The sequence below is a fragment of the Carassius auratus genome, chromosome 24 (assembly GCF_003368295.1).
Source record: "Carassius auratus strain Wakin chromosome 24, ASM336829v1, whole genome shotgun sequence".
Classification (NCBI taxonomy): domain Eukaryota; kingdom Metazoa; phylum Chordata; class Actinopteri; order Cypriniformes; family Cyprinidae; genus Carassius; species Carassius auratus.
This window is the reverse complement of record NC_039266.1, coordinates 9,990,496-10,006,938: the sequence shown is the minus strand read 5'-3', so window position 1 is coordinate 10,006,938 and position 16,443 is coordinate 9,990,496. Positions and strand designations below refer to the sequence as shown.

General features: G+C 35.8%; 1 protein-coding gene across 3 annotated transcripts in view; it reads left to right on the top strand.

Moving 5' to 3' along the window:
* c24h8orf34 (chromosome 24 C8orf34 homolog) overlaps positions 1–16,101 on the top strand; it is a 75,966-nt gene extending 59,865 nt beyond the window's left edge. For all 3 annotated transcript variants that reach the window (XM_026200937.1, XM_026200936.1, XM_026200938.1), the window contains exons 11-15: positions 4,346–4,475; positions 8,933–9,405; positions 11,563–11,659; positions 14,722–14,769; positions 15,492–16,101. In XM_026200937.1, coding sequence (XP_026056722.1) covers positions 4,346–4,475; positions 8,933–9,405; positions 11,563–11,659; positions 14,722–14,769; positions 15,492–15,499 — 756 coding nt within the window. In that variant the 3' untranslated portion in view covers positions 15,500–16,101. The remainder of the gene's footprint in view (positions 1–4,345; positions 4,476–8,932; positions 9,406–11,562; positions 11,660–14,721; positions 14,770–15,491) is intronic.
* The last annotated feature ends 342 nt before the right edge of the window (positions 16,102–16,443 follow it).

Genomic DNA, 16,443 nt, shown 5'->3' with positions numbered 1-16,443 from the left:
GGACATTTCTGAACAATTATAATGCCGTTTGATGTGCGTAAGAGAAACACCGCAGCTTTACTAGCCTGTTTAACAGCCTTTGAGAGTGAAGTGTTGTGCTTTTCCTGTGAGGATTGAGGTGAATGGTGGAATGGTGGATCAGTCGCCAGTGGCACGACCTAAATATGGGCACACAAACACAACGCTAGTACTTAAAATGCAAACAGTTGTTGAGTGGTCTCATATTTATTCTCAATCTGCATTTAATTTCTTAAGCAATTGGAACCATGCTTGTGAGTGGACGGAAGCCCCTTTAAAAGTGGTTGCAAGCTTTAGTGGACCAGTCAGCTTGCTCTCAATCCACAATTTCTCAAAGAAAACGTAAAACAGCTGCTTTGTTTGGCCGGTAAACAGCTGGTCTCTGATGGACTCACACAAAACTGAATTGTTGAAACTAGTTTGACTCATTCCCTTCCGAGTCGCACGCACACATCACCATCAATAAAGACAAATGTCGCTGTAAACCGCAGGCGTGCTGAAGGGAAAGGCAGTGCACTTCCCAAATATTTCTTCAGTTCGCAAGTATCTAAGATCTATTATGGGTTTGTATAGTCAATGACGGTTCTAAGTGGATCCAATAAACCTCAAGAGAACGGATTGGCCAGTACGGCGGAATCAGAAATGAATCATCCGCGAATATTAATGCTGACATGCTTCTCTTAACAGCAGCCTCATCATTTATGAAACAGTTTCTGTTAACTGTCATTCATATTTATTTGTTGTTACTGTAAATGTAGACGCATGTCTATAGAGACATGTCAAAATATTTGCGAGGGAAGAGTTTTCTTTCCAGCATGTTTGGATGGATGGCGCTTTCGTTGTTTCGTGAGGTTCGGAGAATCTCTTCAGAGTTAAAATGAGTCTTTGTTTGTATTATCTTCCTCTATCTGTATGTATGGACATGATCTGACCTTGCTCTGTTTAAGTTATAAGTGCATTATGGGCCAGGAAGCCGGAATCACAGATACGTTTTTGTTTATATGAATGTGTCTTGGGTTATGTGGCCAATATACTCTTCCTTCATTGTTTATGTTGTTAGTGTGTTGGGTGTAAAATGTGTGTCTCTCCATCTCTTAAAAGTTGTTCACAAAGACATAATTTATTTGATCTTAAAATATAATATAATAACAGTAATATTGTGAAATATAAATTTATCGCTATCACATTTTAAATGGTTTAGATTTTTATTGAAATCATGATTCTTTGATGTAAAGTAAAAAAAAATACAAAACAAAAATTTGATTATTAATTTGTTTAATTCATAGATCAATATCTTGTGGCATCAAACTTCAAAATAAACCGTTTAGAAGCAGACGTTCAGCCAATACTGCTGTCATGTGTTTATCATCTTGATTTGTCCACCACAATTACCAACAAACAATTCATTGTTTAGCTGTTTCTTCCTGATTTAGATTATATTATTTATAGATACTTTTCAGCACTTGTGCAATGGAAAGTTGCAGTAGTTTAAACATGTCAGCAAAGCATAAACAGCTTAAAAAAAAAACAGGTATTGCAGAAAAAAAAGTCACTTGTTGGGCAGCGTTCATTAAGGTAAGAAAATATAATACTCAAGTAAAAGTACCATTACATTTTAACAGTGTGAGGGAGGCTAAAATGGGATAGGCCAAGAGCGATAATGAAACACATCTGATCCAGTTGATCTAATCAATCAGGCTTATTTGAAAACTACATGTTATGTGTGTTGGAGCAGGGTTGGAACTAAAATCTGCAGGGCTGTGGCCCTCCAGGAACTGAGTTTGACACCCCTGGGATAAATCTCAAACCTGTTATAGGAATCAGATATTTAGAATAAAAAAATTAATCAGCATCAACAAAATGATTTTTTTTTCAATGCAGAGGAAACACAGAAGCTTCATCGGAAGTGGGATTTTGATGTATTTACCTACTGTTTCATGCAGGACATGAATGCATTTAACCTGCAGTTACAAATGAAGAAATAATGTTTTGATATATAAGATACATAAAATGTTAAATACTCATTTGAAATAAAAAAATTAAAAATAAATAATAATAATAAAACCAGTAGATACTTTAAATTTCTAAAATTCATAAATTCACTGTTAATAAGTGAGGCATTGCGATTAAAATGAATCATTTAACTGGTGATTCATTCAGTAATGAAACACAGTCATTGCGGAGAGATGCAAAACTGTGTTATGGTGGCTGTGTTTGGAATAATTATTGTCCAAATAGACCAAAAAAAGGCAATATGGTGTCTAAAGTCTCTTTATTAAGTATTTGTATGTTGAACTGTTGTAAAAAATTTTTTATAAAAATCTGTATGTAATCATGCTGATTTTCTGCCCCTATATCTTAAATTTTGTGATAATTCTAAATGCATTTTAACAGACTGAATCACACAGTGGAAGAACGCACTCTAAATGCACGTGCACTAGTCTAACCTACTAGACTTCATGGCACTGTAGGAGGTTTGTTTGGTTAAATACTGATAATGTCAAATCACACATCGTTAAAATAGCAATTACGATATTATCACAGACGATATCACACACCTTGCACCACCGTGTTTTTGGCTAATTTGTGCAAAACCTTTTGCTAAACTGTCAAAGCTTAATTTTAACCACCAATGCAGCGATGCAAGTATTTTCCTTACCTCTACATGCTTGCAAAGGGTTGATGTTGAGATTTTATAAGCTGCTAGTTTGGTCTTTCTAGGCAAACACAACTTATGCTGCATAATACAGCTTAAATATGGCCAGCCCAGGGCTTCACTTCATTTCCTTCAAGTTCAACCTCAGCTAGCTCTACACCTTAACACCTGTCTTGTCCGTCTGCATCTTTCGTGTGATTTAAGCGCCAGTTTGATCTCCTGCCCATTATTTACTTAGGTAGTTTCCAGAGAGCATTTTTTTTTTTTTTTACTCAGCAATTGATGTGTTTTGAAATGTAGCAAAGTACAATACGTCAAACTAAATATAGTGAAATAAAAGTAAAATTACAGATTTGAAAAACTACATAAAAAAGCTACTCAATTACAGTAACGCGGGTAAATGTAATTCGTTATTTTCCACCTCCAGAATTAAAATGCTTAATTTTTTAGCAAACAAAACTATTATACACAATACTTATTGCATTCTATACTGACATTACTTTAAATTACAACTGCAATGACTAGAGATATTGAGTGTTTATTTATTACTTCTTTCCGAAGTCTACACGCATGATGTGTACAGTACATATAACAGCTCCAGATTGCTATTTAAAATGTTATGGATCCAAAAACTGATCCAGAATGTTGTATGCTTACCTACCCTTTCTTTTAATTGTGACTTCTCAAGTCCATCTGTTCTCCTTGGGGCATTAAGGATGTGTTTGAATAATATACCACAGATCTGCCTAGATTTAGTATGCTACTGCAACCAAGAATAAACAAGAACCAGTGGAGAAGGTGGAAGTGCTAATTTATTAAATATTTGGTAACTGTTTAGTATAGGGACCAATTCTCACTATTAACCAGTTGCTTATTAGCATGGCTATTATTCAAATATTGGCTGTTTATGAGTACTTATAAAGCACATATTCTGCATGACCATATTCTACATCCTCAATCCTAAACTTAACAACTACCTAATTTTGAATAATCAGCGAATTAGGAGTTTACTGATGCAAAAGTCATAGTTAACGGTTTGTTAATAGCAAGAATTTGACCTAAAAATAAAGCGTGACCGAATATTTGTCTATAATTCTTTTTGATGTGTGATGTTCAGTGCCCTGCTTTTACAACATTTAGCATTTGCGTCCCACAAACCAGTGCCAGTCCAGTAATAAGACTAGATTTGTTATAAAAACAGTGTTTCTTGCGTTGCCCGGCAAGTATGCATGTTAGCAATAAGCAAAATCATTACACACCAATATGATTTTGATTCATCTGTTGTTATGGTTTATTCTCTTGAATTGAAAGGCTGTATTCTTAATCCCCAAACCGCAAGTTTATTATCGTAAAATAGCAGGATCTCTACACTGCCTGTTGTCATCCGTTCTCGGATCCCTAGAGTTTATTGATTGTTACTTCAAAATCCTGTAACCACTACTGAACATCTAGCACAGTGTTCACAAATAAAATTTCAGTCCTTGCCGCCATCCAGACTTTCATCCCAAATAACTGTGGTTTCAGTGTTTTTCTTATTTCTCTTAAAAAATAATTGGCCCTCATTATAACAGATATGGCACAGTGTTGTAACCATAAGTCGTATGTAAAAAGGAGTGAAATTCAAAGCTAATGCGACTCTGTTTTGTGTGTGTGTGTGTGTGTGTGCCATAGCGTCACCCTGTCTGGGCATCGGATGTGAAGCCGATTAGAGGCACGAGCCCCCAGACGCCCAGACGTGCTCTGCAACTCCAGGACTCGCTTTTCTCCAAAGAACTGGAGAACATGGGCAAACATCTTGCTGGTAGGTTTTTAACACAGACACCCACATGCATATAAAACAGGCCACCTTTCCATTACAGTCTGACACTGTCAAAGGCCACACATGTGAAAGTCTGCCTGTGAACACAGGGATGAAGGTGTCTGATTGGCTAATTAAAAGCTGATCCACCTATTCAAAAATGTGGTTAAAAAACGGTGACCATCTTTGATTCATTTAATAATGCCACCAGCACACAAGCTTGTTAGCGTCGCTGTGAAGTGACAAATCTCTGTCTGTAGATGATCAAACTCAGATGATGGTTTGATCTCGCAGACCTTTGTTAGACGTTGTGTGTGTGAGCGACGTTCATTTCGTTTGGTAACCGCTTGAAAGCATTGGGTAAAACCAAAGGCTCAAACAGCATCAAGCATTCCAACATGTGTCGCACAGTTGTTTGTTTATACATGTACTGCTTTTTATTTCTATTCGCTGTCGCACACCAAATACATTTAAAACGCATTAAGTATTTAAGAAGGGCACTTTCACTAAGTCATCAGGGCAACAGCTGTGTCTATGTGTGTGTGGATGTGGGAGGTTGACATTTAAACCAGAAAAACTAACAGCTTTAGCAAAGTAGACTCGAATATGTAGCTTTTGCATGCATACTTAGCTAATCAGAAAACATTATAATTGTTGTTGATGTTTCATATAAACACACACACACACACACACACACACACACACACACACACATATATATATATATATATATATATATATACATACTGTGTATGTAACCATGGACCACAAAACCTTATAAAATCTTATGTGTAGTGTTATGTGAGATTTGAAAAAGCTGAATAAGTATGCTTTCCATTTATTTATGGTTTATTAGGATTGGACAATATTTGGATGAGATACACATTTTTTAAAATCTGGAATCTGAGGGTGTCATAAAATCAAAATACTAAGGAAATCGCCTTTGAAAAAGGCCAAATGAATTCTTAGCAATGCATATTACTAATCAAAAATTAAGTTTTGATATATTTAAGGAAGGACATTTACACAGTATCTTCATGGAACAGGATATTTACTTAATATCTTAGTGATTTTTGACATAAAAGAAAAATATATAATTTTGTAATATAATATAATTTTATATAAAATATACCCCAGTGACCTAAGACTGGTTTTGTGGTCCAAGGTCTCACACACACACACGCACACACACACACACACACACACGCACACACACACACACACATATATAATTCTCTCTCTATATGTAACTCTTTATATATAAATAAGTTTCATAAAATACACACACACACACACACAAAATTAAATTAATTATATGACATAATTTTATCATTTTTATCATTTTAAAATGAAAAGGCATATGGTTAACTGACTCGTTTAGAAAGTTTTAGCTGTAATTTCCATCCACTTGCATTAAATGACTAACAGACTGCAAAGGTTTGTTTTAAAAATCTCAGTTTGTGTTCTACTGAAGAAACAAAGTCACCTACAGCTTGAATGCCCTGGGGGTAAGCAGATAAACATCACATTTCCATTTTTGGCTGAACTATCCCTTTAAATATTTTATAAAAATGCAAAATTATATATTTAAAAAAAACATATCTAAATGTCAAGTTGTTAATAAATTATCCAGACCTTTTGTTTATTAACTAAGTTTTTTTAATACACACACACACACACACACACACACACACACACACACACATATATATATATATATATATATATATATATATATATATATTTATATCTTAAATTCTTTCTCACATTTTCGCTATAAACATTAAAGGGCAACATGAACATGTATGTGGGAAGTGTTTATCTACTGTGCTTGTTATTCCGTGACTCAGTCAGTGAGAAGCTTATTCTGACATCACTTTGCGGGAAAATTCGTCCCTGCTCTCAGATGGCATTGATTTAAAGCCGTTTGTCTGTTGCATTATATCTGAACAGAGTCATCCCCATAGGACCAGGCATTAGCCTCATTCAACAGCCTAATTTACCCCTTTCATGCTTTTATTAGCTGTTAATGTTCTCTGTGTTGAAAGCCAGGCTTCTTCTTTTATCTCATTATTACCTCAATTATGTGGTCAACTAAATCCTCAAGACTCCTTTTAATTTACGATCAGGCTGCATTGTTTTTGTTTTAGGAATTTAAGAGCTTGATATTTGACTTGTGCCCAAAGGACAATGTTATTGCCGGGGTTTTTTCTTTTGTTTTAATGGCACAGAAAAGCCACTTTTGGATAAATAAAACATCACTTTCAGCAAGCTGGAATTCCTCAGATCTCTCTCTCTCTTCCTCTGCAAAATGAACGTTTTGAACGTGTAGATATGTAGGGAGAAAGTCGGGAATCAATAAGGTTGCATATTTTCTAAATGATGGGTTTGCGTGCTTGAGGATTGTAGCCTTGTGTGAAGTGCATTTGCTTTTTTTTATCACAAGCTATTTATAATAGATTAGATGTGCTGCTTGTTAATTTGTTAGCTTGTCTTTTTTCAGTCTTAGGGTCACTATATATATGCTGTTGTCCTTCATCAGTACAGTAGCTTCAGAAGCACTTTATTTTAAGGACCAATTCTCACTACTAAAGGAATAATTATTCCCAAAATGAAAATTGAATGAAGAGTTGAGTGAACACAAAAGATATTGTGAAGAACCAAACAGTTGGGAAGAAAGAAATACTATGGGGACCATCTCTTTTTTGATTCCCAGCATTCTTCAAAATATCTTCACGTTCAACATTAAATGAAGCACATATAGGTTTGGAACGAAATGAGGGTCTGTAAACAATGACGAATTTTCACTTTTGGATGAACTATCCCTTTAACAAGTTGCTTATTAGCATACACGTTGCTATCTCCTGTTCATGATTAATGATTGTTTATGTGTGTATAATGTTTACAGTGAACATAATTTTGACTCCTGGGTTCTCAGCCTCCTGCATCGACTCATTAGGACTCATGAGCTCAACTGCAACTCTTTTGAATTTCATGTGGGAAATTTTAAACACGGACACAAAAAGACATTTTTTATCCATGTCTTTATTTGGTAGGGGTTGCCATCATCCCAGATGATTTATGTCTGTGTAATAATTTCACAGCAAATCCTTTCCGCCACATATGTGTTTAGGAGAGAAATTGCTGGAATAAGTTCCTGTATGCTTTTTAAATGGGACGACAGGTGTTTGAGATTACTTCTGATTGACTACAGACAAAACATTCTAAATATCCATTCACACAATTAACTCTATCATATATCACAACAATCTGGAATAGTTTCCGTACAGGGAAATAATTACAAGAGCTGAGCGTTTGCACTATAACATTAGTAATCTGGACAACGTGCATGTGTTTCATATCGAAAAGTATCACGATGTTTCTCCAGAGAAAGAACTGTTTGCTTACAAGTCAAGTAGTCAAGGTTTCTGAAAACACAAATCAAACTTGTACATACTATTTATAATATGTCAGATGTTGTTTCCTCTGAATCATCAGTTCCTCTCAGACTGAACGCTGGTTGACGCGTCCAGATGTTCCATCTGAAAATGTGCAACAGACTTGCATAAACAAAAATATTTGACTTGCTACCAAGCAAACAAATATATTGGCATGAAGCAGGCCGTATTAAACCGCTCTTGTACTCGTACAAAGTAAACATGCCATCCAATTTACACTTTACAGATGACAATAAATACTGCTGCCATGACTGTTAAAAGACCTCGGCAAAACTTCAGGAAATTGTTTTGGTGGTTTGTTAATGGGAATCTATGAGTGGTGAGTCAGTACTCTGTCAATGCACTGAAGAGTTTTAAGGCTGTAGGTGTGTTGAATCAGAAGCGTGCTGAAAAGAAAAAAATTGAATTGTGCGACAATTTCTGGGAATAACAAATATTTATATATTTTTTAATAAATTATTGTTCACATAGATTTATAGCTGAGCATACAAAAGTCAAACCTACTTGGCTTAAATGTCCACTCTTTCTCATATGCATAGTATAAATTGACTCCATAAAAAGCGCATTACTTAGTTACCTTTAATGGAAAATAATGCATTACTTTTGTCACCTGAGCTGGGCTTGCTTGTTTATTTTTAAGAACTAAAAAGCCCGAAAGTTGTATTTTTGGCAACTGTAAAGGCATTTTCATATCAAAAGTGAAATTAATAAGCCTCAGGCTGAAGGAACAGTTTCTCTCAACAGGAACAGGAGAGATGTCAATGAATACATTTGGAAACAAAGTAACTGACATAAATTTTTTAAAAAGTAACTCAGAAATGTCTTGTAAATTTACAAATAACGTGTTAGTAGTTACTTGAAAAAAAGTGATCTGATTACGTAAATCGCATTAACCCAACACTGGTCATGTCCCACATAACCTTGACCGAAATGTTTACAAGCCATAACTGTTATAGTCCCCTAGATGGTGATTCTTTGCTTTTATTGTCTTGATTTCTTCAGAGGTGGAGAAGGACTTGGCCAAGCTGGCAGAGCAAGGGAAGCTGAACCGAAGTCCAAACAGCCCTCATAGGAGTTTGCTTTTAACCCCCCTCTTCCACACCACTAACACTCTGCCTGTGCTCGGACAGACGTCCAGACCACAGTCTCCCTGCAGCCTTTCCACAAAGACCACAGGCCTGCCACTTCACAACACTAAACCCACAAGCCTAGTCATGGGCCGGACATCTCCCAGCAACCCCAGCAGCCGTGCCCAAACCCCTAGTGGAGCACGGACGCCCAACAGACCTTTGACCCCCAATAGTCTAATGATGCACTCGTTGACTGCTGGAAGCCATGGGAACAAAGAACGGGTGTACGGGCGTTCTAGAAGCAGACCAGTCACGCCGACGGGACAGATAACCAGGCCGATTCTCACACCGCCAGGCCTGAGCACGACCGATTTATATGGAGGACTGTGGAGCACATTGACAGAGGTACACATTAACACACCCACATACTGTACACATATAATCACAGCAACATTATTATATACAGTAATAAACAAAGTGATATTGTAAAATGTTATTACAACTTAAAATAACATTTTAAAATCATATCTAAAATCTGTATACAAATATTATTATAAAATGTTTTTATTTTTATTTTGTCAATATTGACACTGACTGTGTAGCTTAAGTGTGAAAACCTTGATACAGTGCCTATTTCAAGATTTTTTCAAGATCTAAATTAGACATTTTTAGCATCATTATAAATGTCTTTACTTTTATAAAATAATAAATTATATATTTAACATCAAACTTTTTTATTTTTAAATATAAATAAATTGTCTTGCAAAAGCTGTTCCTCCAAAGTCTAAATCTCAGAAATATTTTTGGACACACACATGTGCAAACACAAATATGCAGTACAATATTTTGGGCTTTTTTTTTTTTATGTGCCTAATATTCAAAATTGGTCATAAAAGGCCTTTAATCTAACAAGCCTCTTACTGCTTGGAAACTATGGTCCAATTGTATGCATGCCTTGAGAAAAAATAAAGCTCACATTTAATAACCCTGTAAACCTCTAGGTCAGTGGGTTTAGAATCACACACGCTCACTGTTATTGTACTGGTAAGTTTGTAAAAGCTGTCTTATGTTCTATTGTCCATGTCTGACTATGGCCCATTCATCTCATGCTCTATTGAGATTAAGCAATATAATATAAAAGGATCCACGGGAAACTAACAAACAGATTTACACATGACTTCTCTTGGTATGAAAAAGAAAGGATTCTGGTATCGGGGGTTTCCACTCTCTTTATCATTTGTTTTTTTGGTATTAGGGCTTGTTAATAAATCCAAAGCTCCTTTTGAGGTATTTTATAGCCACAAAAGGAATCATATTGTTAGTTCATATTCTTATGACTGATGAGAATATGAAAACATAAATGCATTGATCATGTCCTGAATGCACCCACCTGGTCCCACAGCTGTTGTAGTACTTCAGCTCCTGAATATGAAAAAGAAATGTTCACCTGTACATCTCATTCAGTTCAGAATGTGCCTGAAATGCAGCGTAGATGTATGAACGCTTCCTGTCTGGCCTGTACCAGCGATACCTTTAACTCTGAAAATTAAGAACACATAAAAGTCTTGAGAAGCGAACAGGGGGCAATTTATGTATTAGTGGTTGGCTCAGAGGATTTGACTCAGAGGTGTACTTATTTCAAAAGAATATAAAAACATCTGTAGAACGAATGGACCTGACATGCACATTCACCGGCCCTCTACATCTTGGGTTTCCAGTTCAGATGGGATTTTGTTGCTTTTCAAATCACCACCTTTCTGCACAGTTTTCAGTGATCCATCACTACACTCCCTGAATATTGGAGCAAATCATGTCCTCTAAGAACTCTTGGAATCAAAATTGGAGTTTTGTAGTATTTAGTTGATAGTAGCTGTTAGGCTATATGGGGAGTGTGGTTTCACCAAGTACAACATATTCCTGGAACAACATTTCAATAAACCAATCAGAATTGAGATATAACTTCTCAGGAAATATCTGTTTTAGGCTTACAATCAGGGTTAGGTGCTTCTACATCCTTGTTAATCAGCTATCATAAATTATGGGTAGGCTCAGGTTAAAGGGTATTGGGTTAAGTCTATATTTTTTGACAATAATGTTGATCCAGGATCATTAAAAGAAGTTGATCCAGGAACATGTCTGGAACATGACAAGGCTATATATATATATATATATATATATATATATATATATATATATATATATATATATATATATATATATATATATATATATATATATATATGCTGTTGTACTCTTAAACTCCTTACCCTAACCCAGCCTGGCCAAACTGGAGTCAAGCTAGGCGGCCAGCTGATTTGCCAACTTCACCATCTAAAAAGTACCCTCACCCCTTCAAAACCAGCCAAAAGACTAGTCTGTTCAAGTAGTGATACAAGCAAGCATAGGCTTAGGCTTCAGCGAGACCCTGAAAGCATTTAGACACTTCTGGACAATTAAATTCAGGCCAAAATAAAAAGAAGAATTACATTAATTACAATATATAGCAAAGTATCAAACCATCAAACCAAAGTATTTCTCTGTTCCCATCATATGTGTTACTAGGATGAGTTTTACCAGCAGTTGCAGGCGGTCAGGAAGCCCTGGCGCATCCCTAGTGACACAGAGAGTGACTGTCTGGACCCACCCGAGCAGGACAAGTGTGAGTATTACATCTCTGACCCCGTCCCATCCACTGACCAGATCATGACATCAAAATGCACCACTTTGATGTAAAATGCATTTTAATGCACCCACCATCCAGTTTAATCAATCCATAAATAAATCTAAAAAAACAACTGTCATTCTTTTCAGTGCAGACATACCTCCTTTCTATATAAATCTAGTTTTTGTGAGTGTATGCTGTTACCTAATTTGCATAAAGGCTACATAACTCTAACTACATTGAAATCTGTAATGTGAACGTCCACATTAGCAAACAATAATGTTATTTTTATTATGCAGTTTTATCATCTAGCTAAATGCTCTGCTTCTTTAAATTCAGGTAGATTCTGATTGGCTGTCAATGCAGTTGTGTCATTATCATTGTAGTTGTGGCTCAGACGTCACTCTTCTCATAGAGTTAGAACGATTATTGTTACAGTTTTAAAAAATGTTCTAATTCTGACAATAGGAATGTTCACGCCACAGCTATAATGATAACGACACAGAAGAATTAAATTGTTGGAATCTAAAAACGTTGGATTCCATTTTTTTTTGTTTGCAGCTAATGAATGATACAGACATTAACAGCCAATCAGAATCCAGTTTAAAGAGACTGAACATTTAAAGTGGCAGATGACAAAACGGTGCACATTTCTAATAAATAGAATCGTGTTATCGTGTGTTGGTGTGGACACTAATATATTTATCCTTATAGTTATCTTCATTGGTGTGAACAGGCCTAAGTGTACCATTTCATATTCAACATTAATGAAAAAAAAATCTACTTTGGAGGTATCATATTACTATTTTTGCCTGTTTAAAATATTTTTTACAGTTACAGATGATACACAGATTGAATTAAATGGTAATTCTTATGAATATAGTGAATATCTCTCTACAGCGCATTATGGTTTAAATTCTGTAAAGGCCTTTAATGATGATATCTGAGCTCTAGTCCCTTGGAAATAAATGAGTCAGTTTGAGGGAGCCGGTTCCAAGCAGCACTTTTACAGCTTCCCTTAGTCTCCACATACACAAGACTGCAGCGTGTGTGGCTTTGAGGTTGAAAAACGCCGGACACTTTAAATATGTTGATATGGTCTCATGAACATATCTTAGATCACCATTCCAGTGGATGTCTGAAAGATTTAAGCATGCTTGGAGTCATAAGAGGATTATTATTTGTCCAAATCACGGTCCGTCATCGCTAATAAATACCGCTGGCCTCATTTTTCACTCTTTGAACGTGACATGGCCAGAATCTCCATGTCCCTCATGAGCCATTAGTCTGTTAATGGCCTCAGTATTGTAGCATATCAAAAAGCTGTAGACCTGAGAGAGTCTTTGAGTTCATGGATTATGCAAGAATTATTGTGATTTTTATCAGAATTAAGACAATTATCTGTGATATACATTACAGTCATAATAACAAAATGCTAGATGCAAAACAAAATGCAAAGTCCAGAGAAAATGTTACTACCTTTTCAACTGAAGCTCAGAAGCACTTCTAGGCAAATATTTGCTATAGATCTGGTATAATATTTATTTGGTAAACAAATGATTTTGACATATGTTTGGAGCAAACAATCACACTGCCAGAGAAACGTCCAAAGATTTCTAGTCGAGCAAAATATTATACAAACAATCCAAGCCCTGCTATCAAATGAAATGTAACTACACATGACAGGCTCCATTTTGCCAAAAACATATCTTGCGTAAAATAAGTATATTGTGCTAACAGCCTCTACAGGCATGCTTGCTGGAACTGTCATGCCAGCCCAGTTATTTAAAGGAACATGAGGCACAGTCTGTTAGTGAGAACGCCTGGCACTGCCAGCCGCAGGACATGACAGAATGCCATTTGGCATTCAGGACATTTGCTGATTGGCTGCCACAGTGACTGTTGACGCTGTCTGTTGGAGTTAGGACTGTGCCAACACAGGTTTCTGAATAGTCATCAAGTGCATGGCAAAGAACAAGTTCCATAACAATTTCCTGTTATTGCAGGAACGCCCACAATGGGGTAACCACTAACCCTTAAAACATTTCAGCCACTGCTCCATTCATTTCTAATTTCATGCCTTAAATATAATAACTCCCTTTCCTAATGAGAACTGATAACTCTGGCTTATGATCAGTAGGGAAGTTTGATTTCTCAAATGTAATATTTTAGTTGTTTAAAATGTCAGTATAAAAATGTTTGTGTATTTTACTATCACTGATCGGCAGGACCGCACAGAATCTCCATGTAGAAATCCACAGAACTGGAAGACCTGTTATCCAAAACCTCCGATATTTGTATATTCATTTATTATATATTTTTGTACATTTGGTAATGTTTACAGCTGCGAGTACAAGTAAGCATGGCACTATTTTAAGCGTTATGCTTAAATCTGTTCTGAATGTATGGTGCAGATTTCCTTCCAAAATGATTGAAGACCTAATTTGGAAATCTGGCCTTAGCTTATCCTTCTAATAAAAAAGTTTGGGCCCAGTAAGCTTGAATGTTTGCTTGTGTATTTCTTTGTTTATAAGAATTAATACTTTTATTCAGCAAGTTTTTAAAAGTGACTTTTACATTGTTAGAAAATATGTCTACTTAAAATAAATGCTGTTCTTATGAGCTTCCTTGTTTTGTTACAGTTTCCACAAAAATATCAAGCATCACAACTGTTTTCAGTGTTATTATTATTAACACATCTTTCTTGAGCACCAAATCTGCATCATCTGACACTGAAGACAGAATATTGTATTCCCTCACAGGATTAAATTATATTTTGAAATATATTATAATACATAACAGTTGTTTTAATTTGTAATAATATTTCACAATGTTAAAGTTTTTACTGTGTTAAATTAAATAAATGCAGCTTTGGTAAGCATAAAAGTCTTCTAAAAAAAAAAAAAACATTCAAAAATCTTGCCTGCCTTTGCTGATTTTCGATGTGGTTTTTAGGTTTCGGTTTAGGTGTCTCGTTCTATTATATTGAATTATATGTTTGAAAATTCTCAGCATGAAACCATTTACAAGCTTTTCTTCTGTATTTTGGCTCTTTTTAGGTAATCCAAGTGGAGTGAGAGATGCCAGCAAGAGATCGGTGTTCTCAGGTAAACATTCCAACACACCAGTCCATCACGCTCACAGATGGCCAACTAATTGCCTGTGAATGAATCTTATAAATCTTACCCTCTGAAAAAAGTCTGACAGAAGATTTGGGTGTAGCCTTGCCGTATGAATTCTCCCTGAGAAACAAAATTAGAGACATTCAGTTAAAATGACGATGATGCTTTTTTTGACAGAATTTAGCATTCCTTCACATTAAGATCATCAAAATGACAATAAGTAGCAACCACAATGCACTGTGAGATCACTTTGACACTACTTGAGGTCCCAGTGTTTTGGAAAGAGGCCGTCCGATGTTCGTTTCTGTTGACTTAGCTGGGTGCCACTCGAGCATGTGGCAGCTGAGAGTCATGACGAAAGTGTCTCCTCTGTGGTTTGACTTCTCGTGCCCAGCCGAGGTTTTACAGTTGAAGAGGGCAGACAAGCTAGTATAGTCACATGCAGCCAGTTAAGCTTTGTGGTGGAACTGGACTAACCGACCCAAAGCTGGGTGCCGATTCCTCTGACCTCATCCATACACACGCCTGTGAATGTGAAGCATGACATGGATCGGCTCATTTTTCCATTCTCACATTGATCTTTGACATATTCGAATATTAAAGGCTGTTTTTATGGTAATTACTGAGGTTGTTATGATTATTAGGGGTTTGTATGGAACTGACATTCGTCTCCAGGCAACTGATGTTTCTGTCTTTGCTTTCTACAGGCTTGTAATGGTGTGTACGGGCAGACACCGAGCCAATCAAACATTTATGCAATTTAAAGGGGCATTTGAATATCCTGAGTCAGCGAGAGACTCCTATTTTTTTAATTTTGACCAGAAGAAAGATTGTGTACTTTTTTTCCACAGAGGCCACTATTTCTTAGAAATAAAAATGTTACGACCATTTGAAATTCTAGAATGTAATGTGTTTATCAGAAAAAGATAAGCCTGCACTTGAACTTTTATGTCTGTCAGCATGCTTAGTTGTTCGTTCTTAAGAGTATTTATCGCTGCCTTGCATTAATAAACACAATTTATCACATGATGTGCCAAAATCAATGGTTGATAAAGGGATTTTTGATAATTCTTTTCAATAACAATCAACTATAATGGACATGTTATGGCATTAGCAGAGAATAAGAATGTTAGAAATGTATGTATAATGTTGGACATGCACAGCACTGCCCCTGCTGACCTCAGCATGACACTCTGTCATTCCCAACAGCATTGTGTGTCTACACCTGAAGACGACACATTTCTATAGAACTTACTTTGACTTTTATACCCACAGAAATATATGTAGCCTGTTACACCTGTTATATCCTTATATAATGCCAAATAAAATGTTTTGTATAAAATACAATTTGTCTACATTTGTAAAGGTTTTCATGTATTTTTATCAGTTGCAAAAAAGTTTGCATCATTGGTACCCGGAGAATTTTCTTTATTCATTTTTCCCATATGGATTTTTCAAAAGAGTTCTAAGCCGTGTACTATATCAGCAAGCTACGACATGAAACACAACATCACAAACTTGGAGTTGAAACAAAATGTATTTGTAAATCAGACGAAAATATAAAGATATAAGATTGTGTACTTGACGAGAGGAAAAGAATCAAACGAAGATATAATCAAATTTATTTTATATGAATGAGATCAAAATTAGAGAACAATC